Raw genomic sequence first — 27,513 nt, 5'->3', positions numbered from 1 at the left:
CAGTCTGTCTCCGTTTTACTGAAATTCCATCACAGATACCTGTGTTGACTTGTATGCTATCGTTTCCCTTTTAGTCCATAAAACTGTCCCATGCTTCAGCATATGCCTCAATGCAATGCTCAATATTTTCCTTGTGAAAAAAAAAAAAAAAAGATCTGGTAGATGATATACATCTTTATTTCTTTATAGATCAGCTAACCATCCACGTCACTGCTGGCAAAATCGTAACCAGATGGATCAGAGCATTCTGTGTCTATCACCCTTCATCTTTGAGCTACCTTTTGAGGTAAAGGTGTCTGACAGCACCAAAAACAAAAGAAAAGGAAGTAGAGAAAACTGCCCCGTAATAAAAGTCCAGTTGGCCAAACAGAATGGGTCAGCACAAATCACCTTTCCATCAGATCCATCGAATGTATCTTGACTTTCTAAACACCACTAAATCATAAACGAAGACAAGGCGAGAAAAGGAAGAAATTGCAGACACGAAAAACCCTTCTAGCAGAGATCACGAACGTGCACGTGAACCGCCGCGGCCAAGCTCCAGATGCCGTTTGGGGCGGAAACGAGGCGGTCCTATAAATTCACGACCGTCAATCTACTAAAGTGGCTTTTGTACAAATAATTGAGCAGAACCCTCTGTCACTTGCTTTGGCCCTCAATCATATATTAAATCTTACCCCCTTTTTCCATAAGACAGAACATTTAAGAGGCGTTAGGTGAATTTGTTTCCAAATATCTTCCTATATACATTCTGTAGATTATGATAGGTGCATTCAAAAGACACTAACCACTGGAAAAGATTTTGCTGATAAAAAGTCGGAGATATAAAAATTCAGGAAAGTGAGAAAAACCTGAACTTTCAATAGCCCTCTTTCACCAACACATCGATAGGGACGTTCAAATAGGTGACTTCAAAGTCATGGCTTACCATGGTATGCATCATATAACATTTCACATATAATGCAATTGTTTGTATTTACTGCCTGTGGAGTATATAAGTCCTACCAGGTAATCTTTTTTTTATCTCTCTGCAGCTAAGTATTGCTTATTGAAGCACTGACAAAAATTGAACAGAAATATCTCAGTTTCTCAGTGTCTTACACTCAGGCATTTTATTCTTCATCTGACCAGCACTCTTCTAACTATATATGAAAAAAATAAGAATGTTATTTTCAGGAACTTTTTAACCATTCAGTTACAGAGCTTGTGATGATAGGCAATGGAGTAGACCTGACCATTCAATTATATTATTTCTAATCTCTCTTTCAAAAGTGTTTTCTTTTGGATGTTTTTTTTTTTCTCTCTTCCTCTTTTCTTCCTTCCCTCACTCCTTCTGTCTTTCTCCCTCCTTTCTTGAAGATTATTTACAGAAATGTACAAATTCTGTTTAGAGGGAGCGGCAGGGAGACTTTAATAGAGGGATAAGAGTATAAGATAAAATTAGGGCAAGAATTCCCATTTTCTCCATTTTTTCCCAACATGCCAGGCACTTGAATCGCAGACCTTTCACATTTGGGTCAGACGACTCATGAATGGTATTCATACACATTCACAGACTTTCATGGAAAGAGGAGAAATATGAAAGGAAACTCTGAACAAAAAAAAAGGAGAAAAAAAATATATTGAGTTTGTTTTTCAAAACATGGCTGCCCCACCTCCTTCTAATCTAGGGTTCATTATGAATACATGTACAGGTATTCATTCTCCCCATAAAGTCCCCCCACCCCACCCCCCCCCCCCCAAGCAAACAGGTAGGACCTAAAGGGTAACACTTCCATAAATCAGTCACATCAAAGAAGAAATTATGTACTGCCTTTCTATAATACCAGAATATCTTTACAATCATTATTATTTGCATACCATAAATCATTTTCTGAAAATGCAATTTCCCATTAAATAAGCTCTTTAAAATGTCTAGACATTATTGTCCATCGTCTATCGCTGCGATGAAATAACTATTTTCTTTCTTTCTTTCCCTTTTTTTTTTTTTTTTGTCGAGAGGTTGATACCAACTCTAGCTACCCTCAACACACTCGGATGATAATGCTTTACAAATACTAATCGAATCTTTAGTGGTATTCACATTGACCGTGAAATCTCCTGGCCTTTCTCGGGTTGTGAACTTTAGTCAGAAGTTGCTAAGCAACCTGTCAGAAAACTGGTACAAAACCCTCAAACCCCCCCCCCAAAAAAAAAAAACAAACAAACAAACAATCCCCCCCCCCCCAGCTTGAAATTTTGGTGAACTGCTACTGGTGTGTGGATGAAAAACTTTTGCATGCATTTTTTACATTGGCAAATCTTGGCTCCTCGCAAAACCCACGAAAGCTTCAAATAGACGAAAATTTATGGTATTACAGTATTCAGGTTCTAGGTCATATGCCTACCCCCATCCCCCCCCCCCTCCCACCCCCAGTGCATCCAAGTACGAAGGTTAAATAATCTAGTAAAACTTATTTTTTGTAGTCCTGCACATATTTGGGGATTCGACCTATCCCACTACATACACTACTTTAATACCAATCAACCTCAAACTCTTCTTTAATATTGTGTTCAAGTCTCTGTTTTTATTTTATTTTTTTTTATTGGGCTGAAGAAAAAGAACACTTTTTGCTCAAGAAACTTTGGTCAGAGCAAATTTTGAAAGTGTGCACAAATGGCAAAAGAATAAAGTCTTCTCCAGTAGTTCTTAAGATGGCAAGTACATTCATCATTGCAAACTGAACTCTGTAAATATGACACAGGAAACAGAAACCCCCAAAAAAATAAAGAGTTTCACAGCTATAGATCATTTTGATGCTGGAGTTGAGTCATGCCAAAAGAAAAAAAAAGAAAAAAAAAAAAGATGACTCAATTCAATGTGTGCTTACACGAAGTCATAAATACAAAACAAATGACTATCATGATTTGTGGACGTGTAAATCATATACTGGAGGGGTAAAAAAAGACAGAATTTTTATATTTCTTTTTTTTTTAATTGTTCAAAAAAAAGTAACAACTACAGGATGGCAGGATGAAGAAGAAGATTTTCAACCATAATAGCTGCATTCATAAGAGAAACAGAGTGTTTTTACCCAGGTAACTGGTGTTTAGACAATGAGCAGACCATTGTTGGAGAGATGAGGGTGAGACATTCGTCATCTTCTTGCAGATCCTTAACTATAAAAGTGTAAAACATGCAAGAGACGATGACCACACATATTAAAACTTTCAACGGAGACTTAGTTATCCACCCTCCGCATGCAGGGGGAAAATACTTTCCCCATTTTGATGGAATGCAAGAATACTGTAAACATGGAAATTTTCACGTAATTTTTGGCACTCGGTTGTGAAAGGTGAATTTCGCCATGTTTTTAATTCAGCGAGCGGAATCAAAATATAAAGTAGTGATGCATACCAAAAAAAAAAGAAAAAAATTTCATGCTTTTAATTTCAAGCTAGTTACATGTCGCACTACTTACGCAGCGTGCAAAATGCGCCAAAATTTCCAAACTGGAAAATTTCAGCTTTACAGATGGTGAAAATGCCAGGATAAAGAGAAATCAACTTCAAACATGATTCTTGCAAGTCTATTACCCGGAGGCAATACCTGTACTTGCAAATCATCATTGAGCGGTCAAAAGCTCTCTCCATGGCCTCAAACATTTTGTTTTCTGTCTGTGTGTTTGCGTGTGTGTTTGTTTGTTTGTTTGTTTGTTTTTTGAATATGTGTAATGACTGTTTTTGCACTGGGCTATTGCATTTCAGTGCAGTTCACTTGTTCATAATTTTGCAGATGAAAGTATTTTCTTCACATACTTGAATAATAATAAATTCAATTCTAAATAATAATATCTACCAAATTCAGTTGTGAGCTCTTATTTTGTACACTCCTCAGTGAAGCATACCACAAAATTTACATCAATTTCAACAATGGCTAAACATTCCTTAATATCGGTGATGCTATATCAGTACGTAAAATGTTTTCATATTCAAATACAGATTCTTTCATTATAACCATCAACAGGATATCCACAACATGTATCATTCTATCAAAAGTGGTCTAAAAAAAATGAAATTAAACCTTGAGAATGTTGTCATTTTCTTACAATTATCAGTGAGCCTCTCATAGATTGATATCGTAATCTTGACAAGGAATCTCTATATACCAAAGAATTTTGGTGGAAAATGATGAATATGAAAATGATAAATATTCCAGTTTTTCAGACAGACCAGCCATGCTGACATACTTTTCTAACCCTTTCACAGCTAAAGTACATGATTACAACAGCAATAGCACTCTGAAACACATAGAGGGGACATACACAGCAAGACTTTTTTAAACAAGAAAAATAACATTTTTCTACCACATGCTCGCATTGGTTTTATAGGGCAAGGGCCCCATATTTTTGATGTATGCAAGTGCCCAGTCATACATGCATTTTTCACTTGCCCTGCCTGTGGACAAAACGGCACCAGTGGGCCTGGAGCAACCTGTAAAGATGAATGAGCTATATTATCTTTCATCTATACTATAGGGAATGCTTGTTTGGGCATTTTAACCCTTTATGTGCTTTGGGTGCTAACTGGCACACAAAACCCCATTGCACTATGCATACTGTCTATCGTCCCTGGCACAGAGAGGATTTACTAGTAATTGAATATTAATTCCTGTGCCACTATTTGTTGCTGTTGGTTTGTTGGTTTGTGTGTGTGTGTGTGTTCTTTTTGCATGACCTCCCTGCATACAAAAATTATTTATATGAATTATGGACACTCTTCATCGCATCCTTCAGACCCACGTACACTTGAGGCTAGAATTCCCTGAACAGGTCAAGGTATCTAGGAGGTAACAAATTTCATCTAATAACTGCAACCAGTCAAAAATACACCCCCAAAACTGTGATGGTCAGATAATATATTTTTATGTCAGCAATTGCACGATTTCTTTTTTCTTTTTTCTATCTATGCCAAATATAACTTGAAAATCTCTGACAAGGAGTTAGAAATATCAGGACTTAGTTTAATGCTATTTTCACCCTTTGTCTAGACGGGCAGATTATTTGAATGTTTTAAATCAGTCTGGATTCTTTAAAGGTTTGTCTTTAAAAAATGCCAATTTAGGTTACCATTTTTTGTTTGTTTTTTTTTTTTCTCCAGGATATTCCTATTCTTTTGTTTTTCAGATGATGTACCAAGAGACTGTTCTAGATGAAATATTACTATTTTCCCCCACTGTTTCTACAGGCTCGTCCACTACCATCTGAGGGATGGTATAGTATTGGTAGAGATGAGGATTGGACTTTTAACTTTTTGCGAGATACCAAGAAACCACTTATGAAATAGTAGAGAGCATACCATTCTAAGAGGTATTCAAAGTCTGTTTGAATAAAGATGGTTTTGGAATGGCTGTACATACAAAAACAAAGTAAAACAAAGCAATCATAAAAGGTGGGTCCCACCTTTTATTGGGATCGCTCTGTTTTGTGTATATCTCGTCCATTTTAAAACCAATTTTCATCAAATAAATGTTGAATTCCTCTAGGAATTACATGCTCTTTCACATTTCATAAAAGGTTTCTCATTATCTCACAAAATTAGAAGTTAGAAACCTGAAGTTACATCTCACCCAAAACTATACAATCACTTTAAAAAGCTCCATATTGGTGTAAACGATAGTTTTGCTTTTCCAAATTTGACTTGTACACACATTTCTCATCACATCATGTTTGGATATAAACGAGAAAAATGAATCCTTCTGTTGGTAAAAGAGGATATAGAATGGTCTATGAGCCCACAATATCATGTCTAAAAAATGATTGCTAGTTCTAAACTCTTGTAGAAATATAGCATTTGAAAGCCCTCTTCTGCAAAGAAAAGAGAATACTGATAAAAAAACAGTTTGAATATTGTATCTCTAGAATTGGCATGGATCCTGTTTCTTGTTGTTTTCTAGGAGGAGAAATAAGATGATAGATGATCATCTCAGTACTCAAATTCAAATCTGAGGGGTACAGTTTGTATTACTACAGGTGATGTATGTCCTGAAAAGCACAGTATTTGGATTTCCAGCGAATTTCACTGATGCGGGCCACTGGCAGTATAACAAAGAAAGAGATTCCTCTAGCATCAACCTATTTTCAAGTCTGGCAAAGGACCATCAAGTTTATATTTTAGAAGATTCTTTTTTTTTTTTCAGTGACGTCGAGTTGCCTTCCAATAGCTGTCATTCATGTAGGCCTAATATTGAGCAGAATCAACATAGTAAAATGCTCTAAAAATTAGAAATAATAAATATTTGTAAAATGATGCATCCTGCCAGAATATTCATTGAAGCAAGGTGGATTAAACCAAAGAAATAATCTTAGAATGATTTTTATTCTTATATTCTCAAGAATATTTGCAAAAGAGAGCTAAAGTCTTCAAATAAAAAATCTTGTAGATACGATACTTGAATCAAGAGATGCTTGTAATAGCCAGAATTCAAAGGAAAATATATCTATGTTCCTTATTTTCCAGCAACTGATGGGATGAAGGCGTATACATGATTGCATCATCAGAAAGAATCATTATCAAAAATACAGACACGAACGACAACAAAGACACTGACACAAATAGATAACAAAGATTAAAGTGTTAATAACATCTAAATGAATCAAGAAACATCCTTTGGAGAATTCTCATTAACAAAATATGACAAACACCAATACAACAGAAAATTTGCTCGCTACCTCAAATTTTGGGATCAGAGGAATGGCAACAGGAATAAGAGGGATGGTCACACACAAGGTATGAAAGGAAGAGGGAAAAAATAACAATGAAAAGTCGGCTTACAGGCGACATTGAGATGCTTGAACTCTGGTCTTCGTTGAGGCAGAAAAAAAAATAATGGCTAGCAATTGTCACCAAAGTTCCCCAACAAGAGGATTTTTTTTCTCTCTTTTTTTTTTTTCTCCCCCTCTCTCGCAGACTTTGGTCTACCGCTTGGGCCGCTGCATTGGCACGGGTACGAGTCACAGAGCGCTGGCACTCGCGGAGTCACAAACTGAGAGCAGCAACGTACACAAGACTATTTCCCCGTGACCTTCTCCCACAGCTTCACAGACTTTTCCCGTAAACCCGAGAGTGGAGGTTTTTCTTTTACTCACACGACACTGACTAAGAGAGGCTGAGAGAAAGAGAGGGAACACTGGCTAGCCCAGCTTTGGGAGCCGGTGGGCGGGGCTTTCATTGACCCAGGGAAGTCTGATGACATCATCACTAGCCGGCCAATGGCGGCGCGGTTGCCATAAGGGGGCGTAGTGTGACCTCCGTGCACTCTGCGCTGACTGGTCCGCCGCCTCTGATGTCAACAGAGCTGGTTGGCAGGCGCTGGCTAACCAGATTTGGCCCTGGCCTAATTTGCATCTCATTTGCATCTCATCACCATACCTCATTTGACTATGCCCTTACCTGGGAGCTTACAGTCATTCACTATCAACACCCACACACACATTTATTGTGAGTTGCTGCGCAAGTGCAGCAGAGAGGTATACGGGTGGAAACTCATCGTAGTCTCAGCTCTTTCAAGACCCTTTAGGCATAATTTTTATAAAAATGCTTGTCCTCCCCAAGGTTTTACAGTTAAAACATTGAGGCTATGGACAGTGTTGTATTCTGTGTATCTGAGCAGAGTATTGATTACTTGCTAGCAAGTCTATATTCTCCAGTGGTATAAAGTTAAAACTGAAATAAGAAAACGTAAACAGTGAGTGCTGGTCCAATAACATTGAACAGACTTACAAGGATGACCAAGCAAATGCCATACTGCAACAACAAGCCACTCACGTAGCTTAGTCTTGGAATCAGTCCCTACTCCTTTTCATTTCAGCAGTTTGATAACATGGTTTTCACACTAACTTTGAGGGAGTTGACACCTGTGTAGCAAGATCTATTGGGGTATTAATTTGAGCTTCTCTGGAATGACAGCATAAACTTCTCAATGTATGTAAATGTGTAACTATTCTCCATTAGAGCCCTTATGTTTTTCATAAACTAGACAGTTACAAAAACTTCAACCGTTGTAAATGTGATCTTTGAACTGCATTTCATATGAAGGTCTCCAAAGCTCCAGAAGTGCCAACAGTTTTAGTTTTATACATTAGACTAATTCCTTTACCTCAAGAATTTTCCACAAAACTATGCTATAAAGCATGTATATTTCCAACAATAATAATAGACATCAAGAATTAGTCCACTAAATACATAGAATGTGCCAGATAAGTGAAGAAAATGTTGATATATATGATGGCGATAAAAAAAGACTTATAAAACATTAATCACCACACTGTCAAGAAGTGATAACAGAATACTTCCCAAAAGGAGAACAGACTCTAAACGTTGCATCTGTAACTCACTTCATTTCAAAGCCCCTCGTTAGCATTTGCAGATGGAAAAAAAAAAAAGAACAGCTTTAGTGCTTCAAAATAGTTCTAAAAATGTGAGTTACAGACCAAAATAACCAACATGAAAGTGTTAATCAACAATTAATCAACATCAAATATTGTTAAATACACAAAAATATGAACAACAGTTCATTCCAAAAAAAAAAAAAACTCTATAATTTGAACCGTCACCTAGTGGGTGTATTGAGAATATCATTGATATCTCTTGATATTTGTAGTTTTATTGCAAAATGTTTTTACTGTATTAGGTGCTTTGTGATACAACTGAACTACGCGTATGCATCAAATATGATCATTTGAACATTCTTTTACTTACTGCTCACAATATCAAATAGTGGCTTTAACACAAAGACTAAGGGATATAAACCAAGGTCTTGAACTCAACACACATCAGTGCAACATTCTGCCACAAGAGGGCGCTTTGTCCTTGAGCCTCCATGCACACCACTTTTCAACATCAGTTTGAGTAGTTCACATAAATTTCCACAAAAGGGACAGGAAGCAAGCGAACCCACACACATAACACATACAGCTTCATCTGGTGAGGTAAGGAGGATTCGGCAACACTCAGACAAAATTGCAGTCTAGAAACATAGACTTATACCCCTTTCAGGTAATCGCGGTTCAATTATCCGCATCCAAATAATGCGGATGAAGTAGTCAAAATCGCGTTCATATATCCCATGAAGTGCGCACTACTTTTACGAGCACCCGTTCATATAATGGTGCGAAGGACGGAGTTATTTGTCATGGTTACGGCGCACGCCTCTATAATGACGTAATGTTTCCGGTGAATATCCTCACGTGTATGCACACCTCTCGCGCGCTCAAGCTCAGCAATCAGCGGTTGTGCGGGAAATCGAGTGACCTTTGACCGAACTGTGGAATGTTAGTGCGGATAAGTCGTAAAACGCGTTCATGTATTCTCGATCTACTCCTTATGCTGCAATTATGCGCATAATAGCAGCATCAAAATAATGCGCACTTTTCTACTCCTCTCCCGTTCATGTAATCGAAATTTTACGACTTTGTGCTCCTATTATCCGCATCCACGATTACCTGAAAGGGGTATAAGCATCCCTCACTTAATCTGTCATTCCATTACAAAAAGGGCAGAATATCAGAATGTTTTTGACCTTTCAATTCAGAGTTCAGTGCACACCTCAACAGGCAAGGACAATGGTAGTCTCAGGACCAGGCTTACAAGTGTCTTGTAAGTGAAAAATGCAGACAGAATTTTTGAAATTAAATATAATCTCTTCGCAATTTTCTCTGTTCAGACAAAGACAGACTATGAAACACTGACATGTTCTCTCAAGAAAAGTAAAAAGGTGTTAGTCTGCTTTTGAAAGCAGTGAGAGTCATCACTCATATTTACTCATAGGTCTATACATTCAATGTGCAAAGTTTTCAATGTTGCATATAAGTGTGGGTCTTGATATGAGGCTAAATTACCTGACCCATGCAATAACAACCATTCATGGAAAAAAACTGGGAATTCACTCAGAGCATTATAACACTGGCAAGCCTTCAAACACAAGCTGGGGCTAATCCGACATGGCACAAGCCAGGTGCTGCCATACATAGGACAGCCAGCACCCAGCTTTTGTATGTACCACTACAAAACTGTTGAAAAAGATTCTCCCAACCCCCCCCCTTATTTTACCATCGCCCACGAGACAACACACAGCCTTCATTCAAGGAGTCACAGACATTTCTTTTATCGATCATACATACTGTAAAACGAGGAATGTTCGCGTGCATTTTAATTTCGCGAATTTCGCGAGCACAAAGATTCGCGAAATTAAAATGCACGCAAAAGTTCTTGTCTACACTATATGCATTCAATACCAGTGGTAGTTTGCGAAAATTTCATGCCGCAGAAAAGGCCGTCGGCTCCAATTCACGAAAAATTCATGGCGCGAATATATCATGTTTTACAGTAACAGATTCACCCTGGTTTGATATTATGGTCACACTCGCCATTAATCTTGTCAAGACTTAGCGATCCACTGAGCAGCTCACCACCAGAAGTAGCCTGTACAAAGGTCAAGACCAGACTAACCCTTTCGGTGCCAGGGACTTTGAACAGTGTGCACAATGCTATGGGGTTTTCTGTGCCAAACAACATTGGAAGCACATAAAGGGTTTAATTCTTTCTACAACTTAATAGCAAGGGGAAAAAAAAAAACCTATATCATCAAATATAATCAGGTTCCAAGCAGTGATGTCAAAGGCAATGAAGAGGCAATAGCTTCTATTTGAAAGGCAACAAAATATTCTATACCTCCATCCCCTCCCCCATGAATTTAAAAAAATAAATGGCTAGACTGTAAGACCCATTTACAGAAACATGCTAAAATGGCAGTACACCTCAGGGTTGGATTTCAATTCCAACTTCGCAGCAGTCATGCAAGGGTTAACACATTGACACAGACAGATGTGTAGTAGCAGTAGGAAGCAAGTCATCTAGAAAGCTCCGGTCTCCCTTAAAGGTACAGTTACCGTTGGGAGCAGTGATTTTAAAAATGTTCAAGTTATCACATATGATGCATATATAAGTCAATTGTATCACAAAACATCCTACCATCGTAAAAAATTTTGCAATAAAACCTACAAAATAAGGAGATATCACTATTTTTCTCACTAAACCGTAACTGTAGATGGTTTATTCTATAAACAATTTTACTAAAACTATTGTTAACATTTTGTTTATCTAACAATACTTAACATTGATCATCCTAATTAAAATTTTTGCATTGGTTGTTTCTATTCCTAACTCACATTTTAGAACTATTTTGAAACACTAAAGCTGGGTTTTTGTTTCATCTGCATAGAACCTGCAAATTTTTGCTCATTTCGCGCAACCAGAAACTAGCGCGAAAATAAAAGCATGCAAATATTTTTGCATTATATATCATATTATGTTCCAGTAAAGAAATATCCTGATTCCGCTGAATTAAAAACACGCAAAATTTATCTCACCCAGACAAGCATGAAAAATTACTCACACAAAAATATCCACTTTTACAGTATTCTTGTAGTTGTATAATGCCAAGAAAAACTATGAAGGCTACACATGGAAAGGTACAAAATGTATGAGTGTGTAATCCAGGGGAAGGGACTTAAATCACAGGCATGATGTGATATTTAAGAATAGACACACTCTCTAGAATAATCTCAGGATTTAGGATGTACCGTAATTGTCGTGGTTTATTGCACAGTAAACCCGGATCTTCGCTTGCAGCCATCATTAGCTCTACCACAAAATGGTAGCCGTGGCAACAAAGAAACTTTCAAACTTTCCTCAAAGTCAAGATCACCTCGATAGGTTCATTAGAATGTACTCAAAATGAGGAGACCGGAAGTGACGACATCGATGAAAATTTGGATCACAATCAGGTATTAAGACCCCTCATTTTAAATTCTTTGATCTTGAGTGATGACTTCAAGGAATGACCTTTGACCCTCTCTGCATGAAGAAAAATGTTCAAATTTATTCCTACCAATAGGCCTATACCAAATCCAATGAATATTATTGTCATTGGGTGTTTCCACTGCAATAGAGAGGTGAGGATCACCTGATAGTTAAAATCACCTGACGTGACATCTTGGTCATGTGATAGTGAAGTTGCTTTTTCATCTCTGGCCAATGGGCTTCCACTTATTTTGTAGAAAGTCCACACCCATCGAAGTGAAAGATCGAAGATGGCAAATTAGTGTGATACCTGTAGTTGCAGTAAAGCCTTTAAAGGGTGTGTACAGTTCTGGTTGAGGTGAGGATTTAGCTTTTAACGTTTTGCGAGATATTCAGAAACCACTCTACAAGATGTCAAAGAGCATGCAATTCTAAGGGGTATCAAAAGTTTATTTGACGGAAATCGGTTTTGAAATGGCTGAGATATCCAAAATCAAGGTGAAACAAAGAGATCCTAATAAAAGGCATGGCCTGTCGCCTGTTATTATTATAACTTTTTTGGATATCTAAGCCATTTGAAAACCAATTTTCATCAAATAAACGTTGAATCCTTCTTAAAATTACATGCTCTTTCATATTTCATAAGAGGTTTCTCATTAACTCACTTAGGAATGTTCAAAATATGATTCCCCACCTCAACCAGTACTGTACAGTCCCTTTGATACAAGTTTATGGTCATGTGGTGTGAACAACAGCGGATAGTACTATAAAAGCAGAAAGTTTTGAGTGCATGAAACTAGTGCACATTTCGCGAGTGCAAGTAATTTAATAGTTTTTGTCTACACAATGCATCTTGACTGCCACTCACCAATTCCTGAAAGTTTCATGCCATGAATGTTTCTGGTCCACAGTGTACACATGTGTACTGCTCGAAATTGACATTTTAGTACAAACGAGGGCAGCCCCACCCTTTAATGTTACCCTGGAGATCTTTGCACAGCCATCCAGTTCTTTCAAATAGGTCCCCTGACTGTGTGCATACGTGCAAGTGTGTGTGTGTGTGTGTGTGTGTGTGTGTGGTTACATGTATGGGGGAGGGAGGAAAGGGGTGGGGTCTGCAAATGGACAGCCTTGAATAGACTGTCAGGATCAGCCTAGTCTCTAATCCAGACTCTCTGGAGAATCAGTCTCCACAGCACAGCTGAGAGGGAGTGAAGAATACCATACAACCAGAAATAGTCGCGTGCTGTAAAACATTTGCGAATTTTGCGAAGAGCCAAGATTTACGAAAGGAAAAGGCATCACAAATTCTTTTCCCCTCCATATCACATGAGGAAAGAAAACTACCTGTTGATACCTCAAGAGTACAGCTTAGATTCATTACTACTACTAAGTACTACTACTACTACTACTACTACTAAGTACTACTACTACTGCTACTACTACTGCTACTACTACTAAAGTACTACTACTACTGCTACTACTACTACTACTACTACTAAGTACTACTACTACTGCTACTACTACTACTACTACTACTACTACTACTACTACTACTACTACTACTACTACTACTACTACTACTACTACTACTACTACTACTACATGTACTACTATGTATTTGGCAAGGTAGAGAACAAAGGAAATAGGACCTATATCATAAACCTGATAAAGTACATCTACAGCTTGTCCATTCCAAAGTCACCTTTCCCAATTAATGAGCCAAGACAGGAATCTGAACAAGAAACTTCTTTCTGTGCCCCTCCCAGACAGCGCATGTTTTGTGTAGTTCTTTAATAATTATGTTTCGTCGTTTTGCCTCTGTTGAAGATTTTGCAAGGATCGAAAGCTCAGCTCCCTTCTGACTTAATTTATCATCGAAAATGTCTTGGACCTCTTTCCTATCATGATTATTAACATCATTATCATCATCATCATCATCATCCTCTTTATAACATCATCATTATTTATCATTATCATTTCAAAGACACATTTTTATACCCAGTTTCTCCTTAGATATATTCCAGTCTCTGAAATCATTTCACTATTAAAGATTTTAATAGCCACTTCCAACTTTTTTTTATCCCCTTTACTCTCTTTCTCTCTTTTTGTCTCCACTGACTGCTGTAGTTGTAAGAAGCACCAGAATTTATTACCGCAGACTGATGGATAAACAGCACATTAAGACAAATTTAGAGCAAAGAATAACGCACCCGGCGTATATAAAAAACTCAAGTGACTCATTTCTTCCCCCACGATGACAAATCCCTGAAATACTGCTTCGAAATAAAAAATGGGAAGACACGAACTACTAATGTCAGCGCCACCAAGTGCACCCACGGTGCAAATTCCAATACGATCCGAATATTGATCACAGAAGTTGTCTTGGGCATCACTCTCAAAAAAACCCAACATCATCAATCAAAAAAGCAAGCACGAAAAAGGCATTATCGATTCTAAAGACTTTTAGAACTACCATAAAAAAGAGAAAAAAAATCAAAAGATACTCTGCAACATATACCATCAAACTATTTACAGACAAACTGATTAGTTTAATACCAAACACTCATTGCCAGATATCTGGTTTCTTGCTCTATCCCTTGTCTCTTTCATTTTTTCTTTCGGCCTATTAAATACTGGAGTACTGGGCAAAAATTTAATAGCAGCTTACATTGGGCAACTGTGAAATCTAGGATAATATCAGATCCGACTGACTGCAAGAAATATTGTCTGGCCTCCAACCCCCTCCCTCCCCCATTCTCTAAGAATAGATACATCAGTGGCTTCACTAGTAGGATTAAAAAAAAAAAAAAAAACGCACCACGCAATGCCAAACTACTCTCATCTTTTTCTCGTGACGTACACACTCATCTCCTGTCTCATCCATGACGCAAGACGATCCACGTTTGACGACTGAAATATCAAACCCAAGTCAAATGAACCTAATTGCCAATATGATCACACATTATCAAAAATATAAAACAAGGGATCACAGCTATCTCTTCAGGACTTCAAATCAAGCATTTATTCTTTTTTTTTTTCTCCAGTTCTCTATATATACATATTTTTCCCCATTGTCTTATTTTCATACTGCTATTAAAAACAGCAGAACATTTGGAGTGGTATCCCTCTATTGAGAGTTCTGAAAACACATTTACTGTGATTATGGCATCCGGGGCCAGTTTTGTTAACGAGGTTTACAGCAATATTACTGGAAGTCAAAAAGTAATTGCACTATTTCCATGGCGACAACTAAAATGATGACATTTACTCGTGGTTTGAATGTTGTTCAGGACGTTAAAAATAGTATTCATCCATGATTAGCAGATCTCAATTTCATGGTTTTATCTTCATGTTGTTTTTGTTGCTTTCTTTTTTAATTTTGATTCTCATTTTGGGGGAGAGAATCATAACCCAGCAGTCCAGAACAGCAATAGAGAAATAAAAAACAATCACAAACTTTACACTCTGGTCCTGCAGAACGTTCTGATACAAAAACAAAACAAAACAAAAACAAAAGAACACACACACACACACACACATACATACAGAAAATTAACTCTTTCCTGCCTATCAGCAGGGAGGTGGGTACTCCCTGCTATCAGAGTCTGCAAACAAAGACTAGCTATTCCCAAGTGCCACAGCTTACAATAAATGCCAGGTACTTCAGAAGAGGCACTGAAGGATTCTATACGAATTGACCCAGTTGCGAGAATTGACTTCGTAATCAGCACCCAGCTTGCAAAATTCCTTCGTATTTTGCCAAATGAACCTATAGCCCAACACGTTTCACGATTGTTAGGTCTGCCCAATTTTCATTCTGTGCATCAGTGATCTTCATTTTTAATATTACGAGATTGCAAATTGTGTAAGGGGGTCTGTTTTTCAAGACTGTAACAACACAGGGCTTGTGACTGACAGATATTGAGGGTGGGGAAGATAGGCATAGCCTCATTTCCAGGCTAATATGCGATATGACATGCATTTTGCTTGAGAGTGCATTTGAAATGAGGAGATTTTAACCCCGCCTGAATATCTCAGTCAGGAAATAATGGTGTGGGGGTTTTTTTAGCAATATTTTCTTAAGTACCAATATCCTACATGTAGCTCCCATTTTCTATCATAACCCCTGCAGACCTGCAAATTTCTTGAAGAAAATAGGCAGAGGATCTCCTTTCTGCCATACATTTGTTTGTGTTGTGTAGGCACAGCCTGTGATAGGGTGTGGACATGTGATAAAAGGGCCTTCATGATGATGCCAATATGTAGTCTACTAATACAGACACTGGTGAACCTGTCATCAGAAAAACACGCTTGTGGAGCAAGAGGGGAGACGGAAAACACACAGTTTCTAAATGAACTTTTATCATTATGTCACTGTCAACTTTAGCTTCATTACCAAAAATTTTATTTCCCAGCCTATAAAAGAGAAGCTATCCTCTCTGATACAGCCATTCAATATACTGAATGCAGACCTATTTACTTGTACAGCTGAGGACCTGCACATTGTCATTAGCACAATTCCGCTAATCACGAAATCCACAATCCTTGCCAAAATACCGATCATGGCACAAGCTACACATCACTGCTGAATTTACACGCAGTTGAAATGGAGTTATGTATGTGCAAATCCATTCCAGCACGTGGCCGCACAATGCATGTGTTTCTAGCATCTGTCTATATGTAGGCCTACATTTCTCTGTGTCCTATCATTGCGAAAGAGACTACACAAGTTTATATTACACACAGGAAACCAGTATAAAGTACACCCTACAAAGCTACACATAGTATTAAACGAGGATCCTGTTATCAATGTGAATGACTGGGGTCACATGACTGACCAATCATGGACGCTATGCAAACTGCCAGCGGAGAAATTTACCGCTGCTGCTGCAGCTACAACCTTCAGGTTTTCCCTTTGACTACAGTGTTTAAAGCCGGATGCGGTTGGGTATAAACACCATTTAAAACATGTCCAGACTTGAATTGTGTAGCGCTTGAAGCACTATGAATGTAGATTTTGGATATTACAACCTGCCAAAGTCGGTTGTTTATTTTTTTGGCTCTAAAATTCCCTTTCACTCTAAATTAGTAAAAATTTTACAGACAGAGAGCAACTATGATAACTATTTTCACACACTCTACAGAAATTTAAGTTCCAAAATCACCATTTTTGTTTCTTTCGACGTCAGGTTCTCTGCATGCATTTTGAGACAATCTCCATTTGAGGTAGTATCTCCCTTTATCAAAATGAACACATTATTAGCATACTGGCTCCAGGTTACCCCCCCCCCCCCCACGCAGGGAAATGAAATGGGTTGTCATTAATATAATAGCTGGAGCAAAACCTATGCATACACACTGTAGCTCTATAGTTTTGTAATATTATAGGTCCTATGTGTAATTATAATCCTCTCTTGCTCCAGGATAACTCATCAAACATATATTGCAGCTACATCTTTATATCACGGTTTTCTAGCATACTATGTGCATTGTAGCACTCCAAATAATCCAACGTCTACAGCACTTACTGCTAGTATTTCAGCGTACTTTCAGTCGATCCGAAAAACGGAATTCTATCTTTAAACAATGCCATCAATTAATGCACCAATCAGCTTCTCGATTTACTAAATTCATTGAGCTATCAAATGACTGGGATACGGCTGTCTGGCTAGCTGTAGCCAGATGCCACGAATCCCATTATGGTAATACCTTCAACACTGACCAACATACTGCCTTTGATATGAAAAGCGTGATAATGCATCTTAGGGACCTGGGAACGAGAACAAAAGTCTGGTGGAGAGACTAACCCTAGGCAAGGCAGGGAAATGCCTGATCAATGATAGTCTAGTTCAACAGACATTTTTGCTAAATATAATTTCTTTGTTCTTTTTGGGCACATGATAGCTACATTAATAATTTTGGTACACCAACTTCCCTGCAACACATACAGATAGTATGCATTGATATCCTAAACATATAAAATTGTGCTGTACACTAGATTGAGGTAAGGTTGCAGCCGTGAAAATACAGAAGTTAGTAGATAGCAAATAAAGAGTGTTCTATTTAAATGTACAGTGTGTATCGATAGGTGTGTCACATAGACCATACTCCGTGCTGTAACCCCTGGCTGTCACACAGTGCTGTTCATCCAGCCATTGCATAGAAGTGCTAGTCTTTAGATTCAGACTCGAAGCACTCAAAACGGGCAAGGCTTGACAAGCCATTGTAAACAACATCTGGATAGTAAGTTGCAATCATCGTTCTCAGCACAAATGCGATTGCACCACACGGCAGGAAATCAGGACAAGTTGGGCAAGTCTAAACATCGCCATTGGGTAAACGAAAACTAGGTCTCATTCATGATGAGAAACAAGAAAGCATGGATTGACATTCCCCATCAGCTATCAATCTTTGATGGCATAAACCTATGAATTATATATAGCACACAACACCCACATGCATGTACATCCATACATGTATGATACAGATAGTTTACACACACATGCAGACCTGCAAAAGTTTGTTGGCAGGGGAAGAGGAAATGGATCATCATAGTTATCTGGATATTGTTGCCACAACACAGATTTGAATGGGTGGGACTGTGGACCCACTGGCGTTGCACAAATGAAATACCCTGCATATTTGCGGAGCTCATAACGCACTAGTTCACATGATGTAGTAGCTCCACAGAAAATACACGTACGCCTCCATTCTTTTGGCTTCTTCCCAGTATTAATAGTCTCCAAGACCAGACTGAAAATCAAAATCTTACGGGTGAAACATGTAGTAGTTTGAGTCATAAAATGAAACATATCACACCAAAGGAAATAGAAAGGAAAGATTTTGCAGTAAACCTGAGCTAAATGGGCATGAATTAAAGACACTGATGTACTTAGCAGCTGAGATGCATAAAATTTGTACCAGGCACTAGAAGCAAGGCATATTGTCACTGGGGTGACAAGACCCTGTATCTCAAACTACAGTGAAATGACTTTTTTGGATTAATGGCCACATAATCAGTTATGGGATGTCCTGTCCAAATCCTAGCTGTCTTACCCCAAAAATGAAGCCACCATGGCATGTCAAAGGAAAGGCTACCCCATTTGATATAGTGCCTTGGCTGCCATTTGCTCTCTACACATTTGACATTTTGTAGATATATGTGGTCTCGTCGCCCTAGCAACGATATAGAATGGTCTTTTGGGTCAGCAGGAAGGAGAGAAAAAAAAACCCACAAATGCCATGATCCCAGTATTATGGTTTGGGTGCCAGGTATATATCTTCCTCAATAATTAATCTCCCCTAACGAATAAGATTCTGATCACTGCCTTTATACTTCTTATGTTAATCTCACTCCTATTGCTGTAACATAGAGATTTTAGCCAGCACCACTTTGAAAACAAAAACTAGACAAATTCTCTTCAATGCCTTGATTAAATACAAATTCCAAATCACACAATTTTTGTTGGTTTTGTTTTGTTTAGTTTTATACTATAAGGACTAGCAGAATTGGGATTTGCACACTCTGGTTTTAACTTTACAGCAGCAATACACACATCATAATATTGGCCTGGTAAATGAACATTTCACATGTAATGTGTACATATATCCAAATGGCAGGTGATGATACATGAATAGGAAGTCAATTGATATAAAAATTCAACAGTCAAGATGTTTGGTGGAAAGGAGCTTCCTTGTCTAAACACTTTAACACACATTTTTGTCATGTCTGAAAATGTCAGGTTACATGCGTACATTCTTCTTTCTGGAAGTACAAAGATGGTAAAAGGGCAAAGCTTTGGGATACAAGATTTTTCAAGTCATAATTTTTTTTTTATAAAACCTTGCAAATAACATAAGGAACAGGACTGAGAACTACTTTATGGGAGATTTTGGGTTTGAGTGAGAGTCAAACTAGCAGAAATTTTTGTAAATGATTGTAATTCAGAACAAGTGTTTAATAGCAGGTTGGATATCCAGCATTGATAAAACAAAGAGAACCTGCTATAGTGCTAAATCTAAATTGTGCATTTTTATATTGACACATGATAAAAGAATGCATTTGCATGTGTGCAATATTTCATCTTACAATTATTTACATTGGCACCTCTATTTTTACTATCATCTGGACAAACAGTTCTCGTTATACATGTTTTTAGATCATTTCTTACATCTAATAATCTTTTCTATCAACAAAAGCATGAGAAATATGTGTAATTAATTCTCTTTCTCACTGTTTAATAGTACGTTGATAAAACACACACAAACACACACACACTCACACACACACACACAGGCACAAATGGACAAAAAGGGGTGGGCGGTATCTCCAATGTACACTGCTATGAAATCTATTCTATAGAAATGCTGAAGATTACATGTACCAATAAAATCATAATTTTTTTATCTCATAAAGCTTAATTTGCATACTCACAGTTCAATGGTCACTTTTCAGACTTCTGGCGTACATAGTGCATTTTGAAGTGGATACAACATGGTATATATTTGCATATCGGCCTATTCAAACATTTTCTGTTCTTGTTGCTGTTGCTTTGCACGGCATTGTTTGCCGTCCAATCTTACCATAATTGGTATCTCCTCCCAGACAATGGACAGCCCCCCTCGCGTTGCCACGGCAACCGGCACCGAGCATCATCACTGGTCCCCCTGTAAATAACTTCCATCCCCCAACGGTTTTAACAGGCAGGATGTCTCGAATAATGAACTATGCTACGGCACCTATTCACTGGCTGTGTGAACACACCATAGTAGATACCTAGAACGAAGCTACTAATAAAATCCTGTAAAAAAAAAAAATAGTGTGGAATTCCACACCATGTCAAGCTTGACTTTTCAATGGAACACAGTGAAATCAGATAGACAGAAGAGTTGAAAATTCATCAAACTGGATCCATAATCATGATAGTCACAAATGTTTCATGTTTTCCATGTTTTCACTTCAAAATTAAATACAGGTAGGCCTATTTGTCACAGCCATTTACATGCCAATTAGGCGATCATTATCATCGATTCTCGACACAAACAAGTGATTTCGTGGACGGAAATGTGTCATGAAAATCATGTTTTTCAGTCAATGATTTCAATATTCTGCTTTTTCATTGAGTCATCACTGTCCAGTAATTGCAACACAAAAGGATCTAATGCAAGTGATAATTGGTTTCATTTTCAACTTCATGACAAAAAGAGGAAGTTTGGTTAAGACTTGTGTTCAGGTCAAAGAGAGATGAGATGGCCAGTGGTATCATCACCCAATCTCAATTGGAAGTGCTTGCAACTAATATCATATCTTTCATGAAAGCACATCAAACTTTTAGAAAAATACCATAACTTTCTTGCTCTACGTTCAGTTTTGATAAAGGCTTTTATCATTTTGTTTGCTTGATTTCTTATCTACAAAATCAAGTTGAACATGGGTTGGATGAAATATGAACAGCTTGACCCCCTCCCATCTCCCTTCTCATCCTCCACTCCCCCTCCCCTTTTCCAATAAACCTATCATCTAAAGACTTTCTTTGACTTGAGAAAATCCTAGATGGTCTAAAATTCTTACACTTTAAAGAAAATTCAAGAAATGTTCTGGGACAGAGGCTACTTCTTCATGAGTGACCTTCCCTCACACTACAGCTGAGCTGTTAACTAGTCTACAAATATTCAGACCCGTATCACATACTATTTCTGGAATATTCAGCTACAGCCTATGTGATATGACTTTCTCCATGATTTTCAATGGGACTGGAGATTTTACTGTTATTATATGCAAACATAAAATCAAAAATATATATTTTTTCATTCTAATCTGTGAATATTAGCATTCTGCATTCATGCTTTTAACTGCATCAACATTCCATCTACCTCTGTTTTATGATTCATAAACTGGGATTAGAATGATTTACAAAAAATGTAAAGTCAGCCACATGATGCAAAACAAAATCATAAGCATAATGACCATTATGATTCCGGTTCTTAAAAAGATAAGGCATTACATTGGTACCGATACTGGTACCATGGTGTAGGTAATTATGGATGACGAAGATTCTTTTTTTTTTTTTTTTTAGTCGTAAAGTCAGGATGACTCAGCACTGCTGTGTGAAATACAAGCAGGAATTCTGGGGCTGGATTCTAAATTTGAGTTTCTTGTGCTTAAAAAAGGCCTACAGTCAATGTCATTCACAATCCCCCCCCCCCCCACCCAACCCTCTATTATGGATTGAACCTTGTCACGGTGATAACATCAACCTGAACCTCACTGAGAACACAGCCATTTAAATCAGTTAGCTGCATTTCATAACCCCCTAACAAACACCTGCCCCCCTCCCTCCCCCCCCCCCCCCCCCAACCGAAGAACACCTGACTGATACTTGATGTACGAGAATACAGCTCTTCGGTCCAAAGTACGAATCTAAAATACTAGAACCACTCTGCTTATCATTAACTCTGCTCATCACTCGGTGCAAAAGTTTTGCGCCAACAAAAGTGCAACACAATAACTCAAGCTTTAAAAAAAAAAAAAAGAGGAGAAAAGGTTCTATTTTATCACTGCATTCAAAAGCTTTTTCAATCTCTACACTGCCTATTTTTTTAGTTGACAGTGCCAGCTTAGCTCAAGACCCTGCAAAGATTTGAAAATGACTATTAAGGCAGGCAATATTTTTTTTTGGCCTTCATCCCCCACCCTTTTTTTTTTTGGGGGGGGGGGTATTTTAGAATCACATGAGGGTCTATTATCTAATACAGTCCAATGGGAGATACCCAGGTCTTTGCTGGTAAATCCAAAACTTTCCCTGGATAAATGTTTAGACTGCAAAATATTACTTGTAATTATGGTACACTACATGTATGTACTGTAATACTCCTGGTTGGGACCAGCACAAAGATTTTCTTTCAGAAACGGTAATGACTACAATGTACATCACTAAAATCTCATTCTAAAAGCAATCTGATTCAGTATGACCACATTTGAAGACACAGTTCACCTTCTATGTAGGGAGTGGGAAGGAAAAGTAGTAGTTATTCTCTGTTTCTTTTCAGGCAATGGTTTTAAAACCCCACTATAGCTTTCACTATCACAATGAACCTCATCACACAACTTGTAGTCTATGTTCATACAGTTTGCAGTCACACGGTGCATGTTATTGTTATACTCAGCCTCTACACAAGGAATGTAATCACTCACTGCTCTATTAAACAGAGACATCACTTGGCGACTGCAAACAGTCACTCAAAACACTGGGTCTGAGAGATGAACCTACCGAGACTAGCTTCACCAGCTCTGGTGCAATGACACCCACACACACACACACACACACAACCAGGCACACACAGAGACACGCATGTAATACACACAACCGATCAATGAAAATCCCTGGACACAAAGGGAAGCTCATTTGCATAAATCCGCTGTAGTGTCCGATATGTCAATGAGGGGATGTCAAAGTGTGTTGTGTGTATAAAACATATACACAACTTTATGACTGTGTGTGTGTGTGTGTGTGTGTGTATAGTCACATTATGAATGTTAATTTCACGCATATGATATAATATATTACATTTTATATGCTGTGTGTCAGTTCTAGGATACAATCTTCTTTTCAAAGCTACAAGTATGTGTACTTAACTCATTCTTTCAGTTTCAAAGCACACATACTAAGTACTTTATGACCCATTCTCTGCTTCTCTCTATCTCTCTTCTTTCCAATACTGTCCCTACCTGTATATAATTCATTTTTTAAAACCCAAAATATGATAAACTGTACATTTTCTAACTCTAACAGTCTACCTGTTCACAACACTGATGAAATTATTCATCTTTTCACTGTGTGTGTTTTTTTTTTTACTGTTAACAAGTCTCATCATTTCCTCACGCTTTCTCTCTCTCACTCTCTACATTGTACATGTATTTCTCTCTCGCTAGCATTCTGTCTGTGGCACACTGAATTTCAGAAATAGAGTAACGTTTTGCTATTGTTCCGTAATTGTGCCTTTTATGCCAACATGGCACATCTTAAGGGCCGTAATATAAACCGAACTGATGGAAGTTGAAAGTCCTCCGCCGACTCCGCAGATTTGCTCATTTGCACATTTGCACTCTCTACCTAAACATACTCGGGGAACAGAGTCGACTTGCAAGATTGGGGTCCCACAGTGCGGGAGACATTGTAGAGTTTGATCCACCATATGGCCAACGACCCAGGCATGAACCTAATGTCCAAAGGGCAACGAACGGTGACCCAAATCTGGCTTTGTCAATTTGCAGTGATGGCACTGTTGGTATCTTTGCATTTTACAATTTGATAAAAAGAAGGCATTTCAGAGTGTTACCTTTGGACGAGCGGAGCAATTTCAGTATTCTACAAGAATTTGAATGTTATGGAAATATTAAAAAAGGATAGGGTCTGTTTTCAAGGAGGCAAACATTGACCGCTTCATTTTTTTTTTGTCTTGTTTTTAGTTTCTATACTACAACAACAAAGAAGCTAAAAAAGAAAAATGGCAAAGGAATGATGGCTAAGGCACCCTTCAAGGTAAAGGCAAAGAGAGCAATGCTTACCTGTGCGTACCGTCCTGGCGCTGGAGCACCGGGAGTCACTGTCCCAGTCTTGCTCCTGGCCTGAGGAAGCCTCCCCCGCCATCTCTTTGCCCTGCATGGACAGGTGGCGGGAGCAGTAGCCACGCCGCTGGGACTCCTTGTTGCACCCTTCTCGGGAGCAGAGGCGGCGCCACTGCTTGCCGTTGAACTTCTTGCGCACCCCGTTGGCGTTGCAGATCACCTCACCCTTCTTGTACTTGGGCGGCGGCGTCAGCGAGTGGGTGCTGCCAATGGAGATGGTCGAGGCGTTACTGGCGCTGCTGATGTGCCTCTGCCGGTTCCGGCTCGGCAGCTTGGCCAGGTTGATCTCGCACGGGGAGTACACCGACCCCGGCGTGGACGTGCCTGTCGTACCGGGTGTCAGGGTCGGGCGGTTGCGGAAGTCCGGTGGCCGGTCAAAGTTCTTTAGCTCATCGTCAGAGCCTATGTCTTCAAGAGGGGGCTGGACCCTACGCTCGGAATGGAGCATGAATCGGTCGTGGACCAGGCGATCTGAGAGAGTCTTCTGCTCGAGCGTAACGACTTTCCCCATCTCCTGGTGCATGCTCATGACGGGGACATGATGGTGCTCCTGTCGCGTCGGGTCTATGGGTCCATACGTCAACTGCCGCGCAGTACTACCTTGAGGTTGCGCTGGGCCAGTCGGAGCTTTCTGCCACGGAGACCGCAACATCCTGAGCTTCCAGAGAGGAACAGTGATCTCCTCGCTACCTCCCCTGCCATCCCTATACTGCGATGCAAAGGCAACTGTGTATTGTGAATTTGGCTTGATGGCTCTGATGAATGCCTCATAGTACGGGCCCCTGCCATCTCTTTGGACACAAACCTTAGACCCCACACTCAGGGTATCAATTGCTGGCACTCTGTCATTAACTATGTGAATAGTCTCCGATTCAGTAACGTTCTCAAATATGGTGATATCCTTCTCCCCTTCAAAGACCACGCCCGCCGAGTTCCTCTTTGTCTGTTTCATCATACCGAGGTAAAACGCATCACCTTTCCGTGCCAGCACCCGGCTGCCTCTTAGGTCACGCAGGTCCAGAGCCTGCTTCTTTGGCGGTGTGGCCGAGTCCGGGAACTCGCCGAGGCGCTTCACGCCACCTCTCACGGGAGTCGACGACAATGAAGCCGTGTGTTGCGACTCTGCGCGTACCTCCTCGTCATCCCCCGACAACGCACTGTCCGTTTCTTCATCGTCGTCTTCCATTTCCTGACTTGTGTCCCCCTTTTTGGGCGTGTCACCTTCCTTTCGGTCCAACGCTTTAGTTCTTTCATGCACTTCTTGAGTCACAACTATGTTTTTCCCCTCCAGACCCTGGGGGAGATGCACTGGCTCTTTTGCATCCCGAACAGGGGACGTTTCTGTGCTCGTCTCCAGGGAACCGGGGCGTGGAGTATTCGATCCGGACGTGGATGGTTCGCTAGTTCCCGAATCACTCGATAGAGTGAGCTTGCTGCCGCTCCTGTTGGCATTCCTCAATTTTTTATGTCTGACAATGATCTCCTCCGTGGGTTCTTCGGCCGCCTCCTCCTGCTCCTGTTCTCTTGCCATCTTATTCCGTCTCGTCCTTCCAGAGCTAGCATCTGTTTCCGGCGTGACGGGCAGCTCGGACCCTTTCTTGCTGCGACGGTTTCTTTCATTCTTTCGATTCATCATAGCCTGTGACAAAAGACAAGAGAAGAAAGAGAGCGTGAAGGAATTGGAAAAAATCGTGGCTCAAATAAAGGACATGGGACTATCTGGAATATCATATGTGACCTGCATGCATCTCTTCCAAGACTCCATTGATGATAGATCCACAGTTGGGACTATGACTAAATTGTCCCCATAGTGCCGTTAGCATCACACAGCTGTTCAGGCATAAATCATCAACTGTAACTCGAGCACCGCGCATAGTGTGAAGCTATCTGGGACGATGCGAGACATTACCTTGCAGAGAAATTACCCTGCCAACACGTGTCGATGCAGTGTAGTCACATGTGCACAATCGGAGTTTCACCATCACACACACATACAGCACGCATCGAACCAACAGCAGTACTGGAATCTAGGCACATTATTCCAAGATGCAAAATTAATCACTAAGCATGCAGACACAGACACTATAGAAGTTCAACTCTGGCAACCATTCATTGCAGTCTCCATAAAATATTTTACACTCCCTCCCCCCCCCCCCCCCTTCCCCCCATCTAGTACATTTTCCAGTAATATCATAACAATGCAACTTTATCCCATACGTTCAGTGAACTAACGAATGCAGCCTTACATGTACTTGTAGGAGACAGCCCCTTGGACGATTTTCTATGCGGTCCATAAAATCTGCCTCCCAAATCAGGAAATCAATTCAGCACACTGTGTTATTATCGTTCACATGCATGTAGTCTTCATCAAAAGCCCCAAGGATTAAAGGATTCATGATAAAAATCAGAATGCAACAGAGAGAGTGCAAGCATGGAAAAATTGAAAGGATGTCTATGTGTACAAACACCTCAAATGATGCTTTTTCATTTTATTGCGTAAAACATGAATAAAGCCTTAAATTGAAATATTCATCGCTAAAATGTGGTTTCAAGGTTCAACAATCTTCTTTTTTTATATTGTGGTTGAGAGATGGTAAACAGAAAATGTTATAGTAATTAATACATATGTAGTAAGGCCTAATTATAAAAAATGAAGACAAAATTCAAAGCAACCTTCTAACAGAAAAATAGAGGAATTTGCTATTGGGTATCGAACACCTGCTGTAACCTTTAACCTTTAAGCTCACATTCCAAGGATTCTGCTGCATTTTTCTTTTTAATACACATGGTCTTGAACACATACAGTGTTGTGCAGGACTAAAAGTTGTGCAGTAGATAACCTAAAAAGTAACCATGATTCAAAAAAAAAAAAAAAAAAAAAAAAAGATGATGAAGGATAGCAACATGTGCGTGAGCAAGAGGGGTGGACAGGTGGAAAGACAGACAGGTGGAAAGACGGACAGGTGGAAGGACAGACATGACATCCAGTCTGTCAAATGCCTCCTCTTCTGCCTCCTTCTGCAGCATAAGAATCTTGTCTA

The 27,513-nt window shown here is 39.2% G+C and overlaps 1 protein-coding gene across 1 annotated transcript in view; it reads right to left on the bottom strand.

The window, feature by feature from the left end:
* LOC140229693 (uncharacterized) overlaps positions 1-27,513 on the bottom strand; it is a 116,050-nt gene that overhangs the window by 63,642 nt on the left and 24,895 nt on the right. The window contains exon 2 of the mRNA XM_072309936.1: positions 24,413-26,111. Coding sequence (XP_072166037.1) covers positions 24,413-26,108 — 1,696 coding nt within the window. The 5' untranslated portion in view covers positions 26,109-26,111. The remainder of the gene's footprint in view (positions 1-24,412; positions 26,112-27,513) is intronic.

Source organism: Diadema setosum, chromosome 6 (assembly GCF_964275005.1).
Source record: "Diadema setosum chromosome 6, eeDiaSeto1, whole genome shotgun sequence".
Lineage (NCBI taxonomy): Eukaryota > Metazoa > Echinodermata > Echinoidea > Diadematoida > Diadematidae > Diadema > Diadema setosum.
Note: the sequence above shows the minus strand (reverse complement) of the source record. Positions and strands in the feature narration are given on the sequence as shown.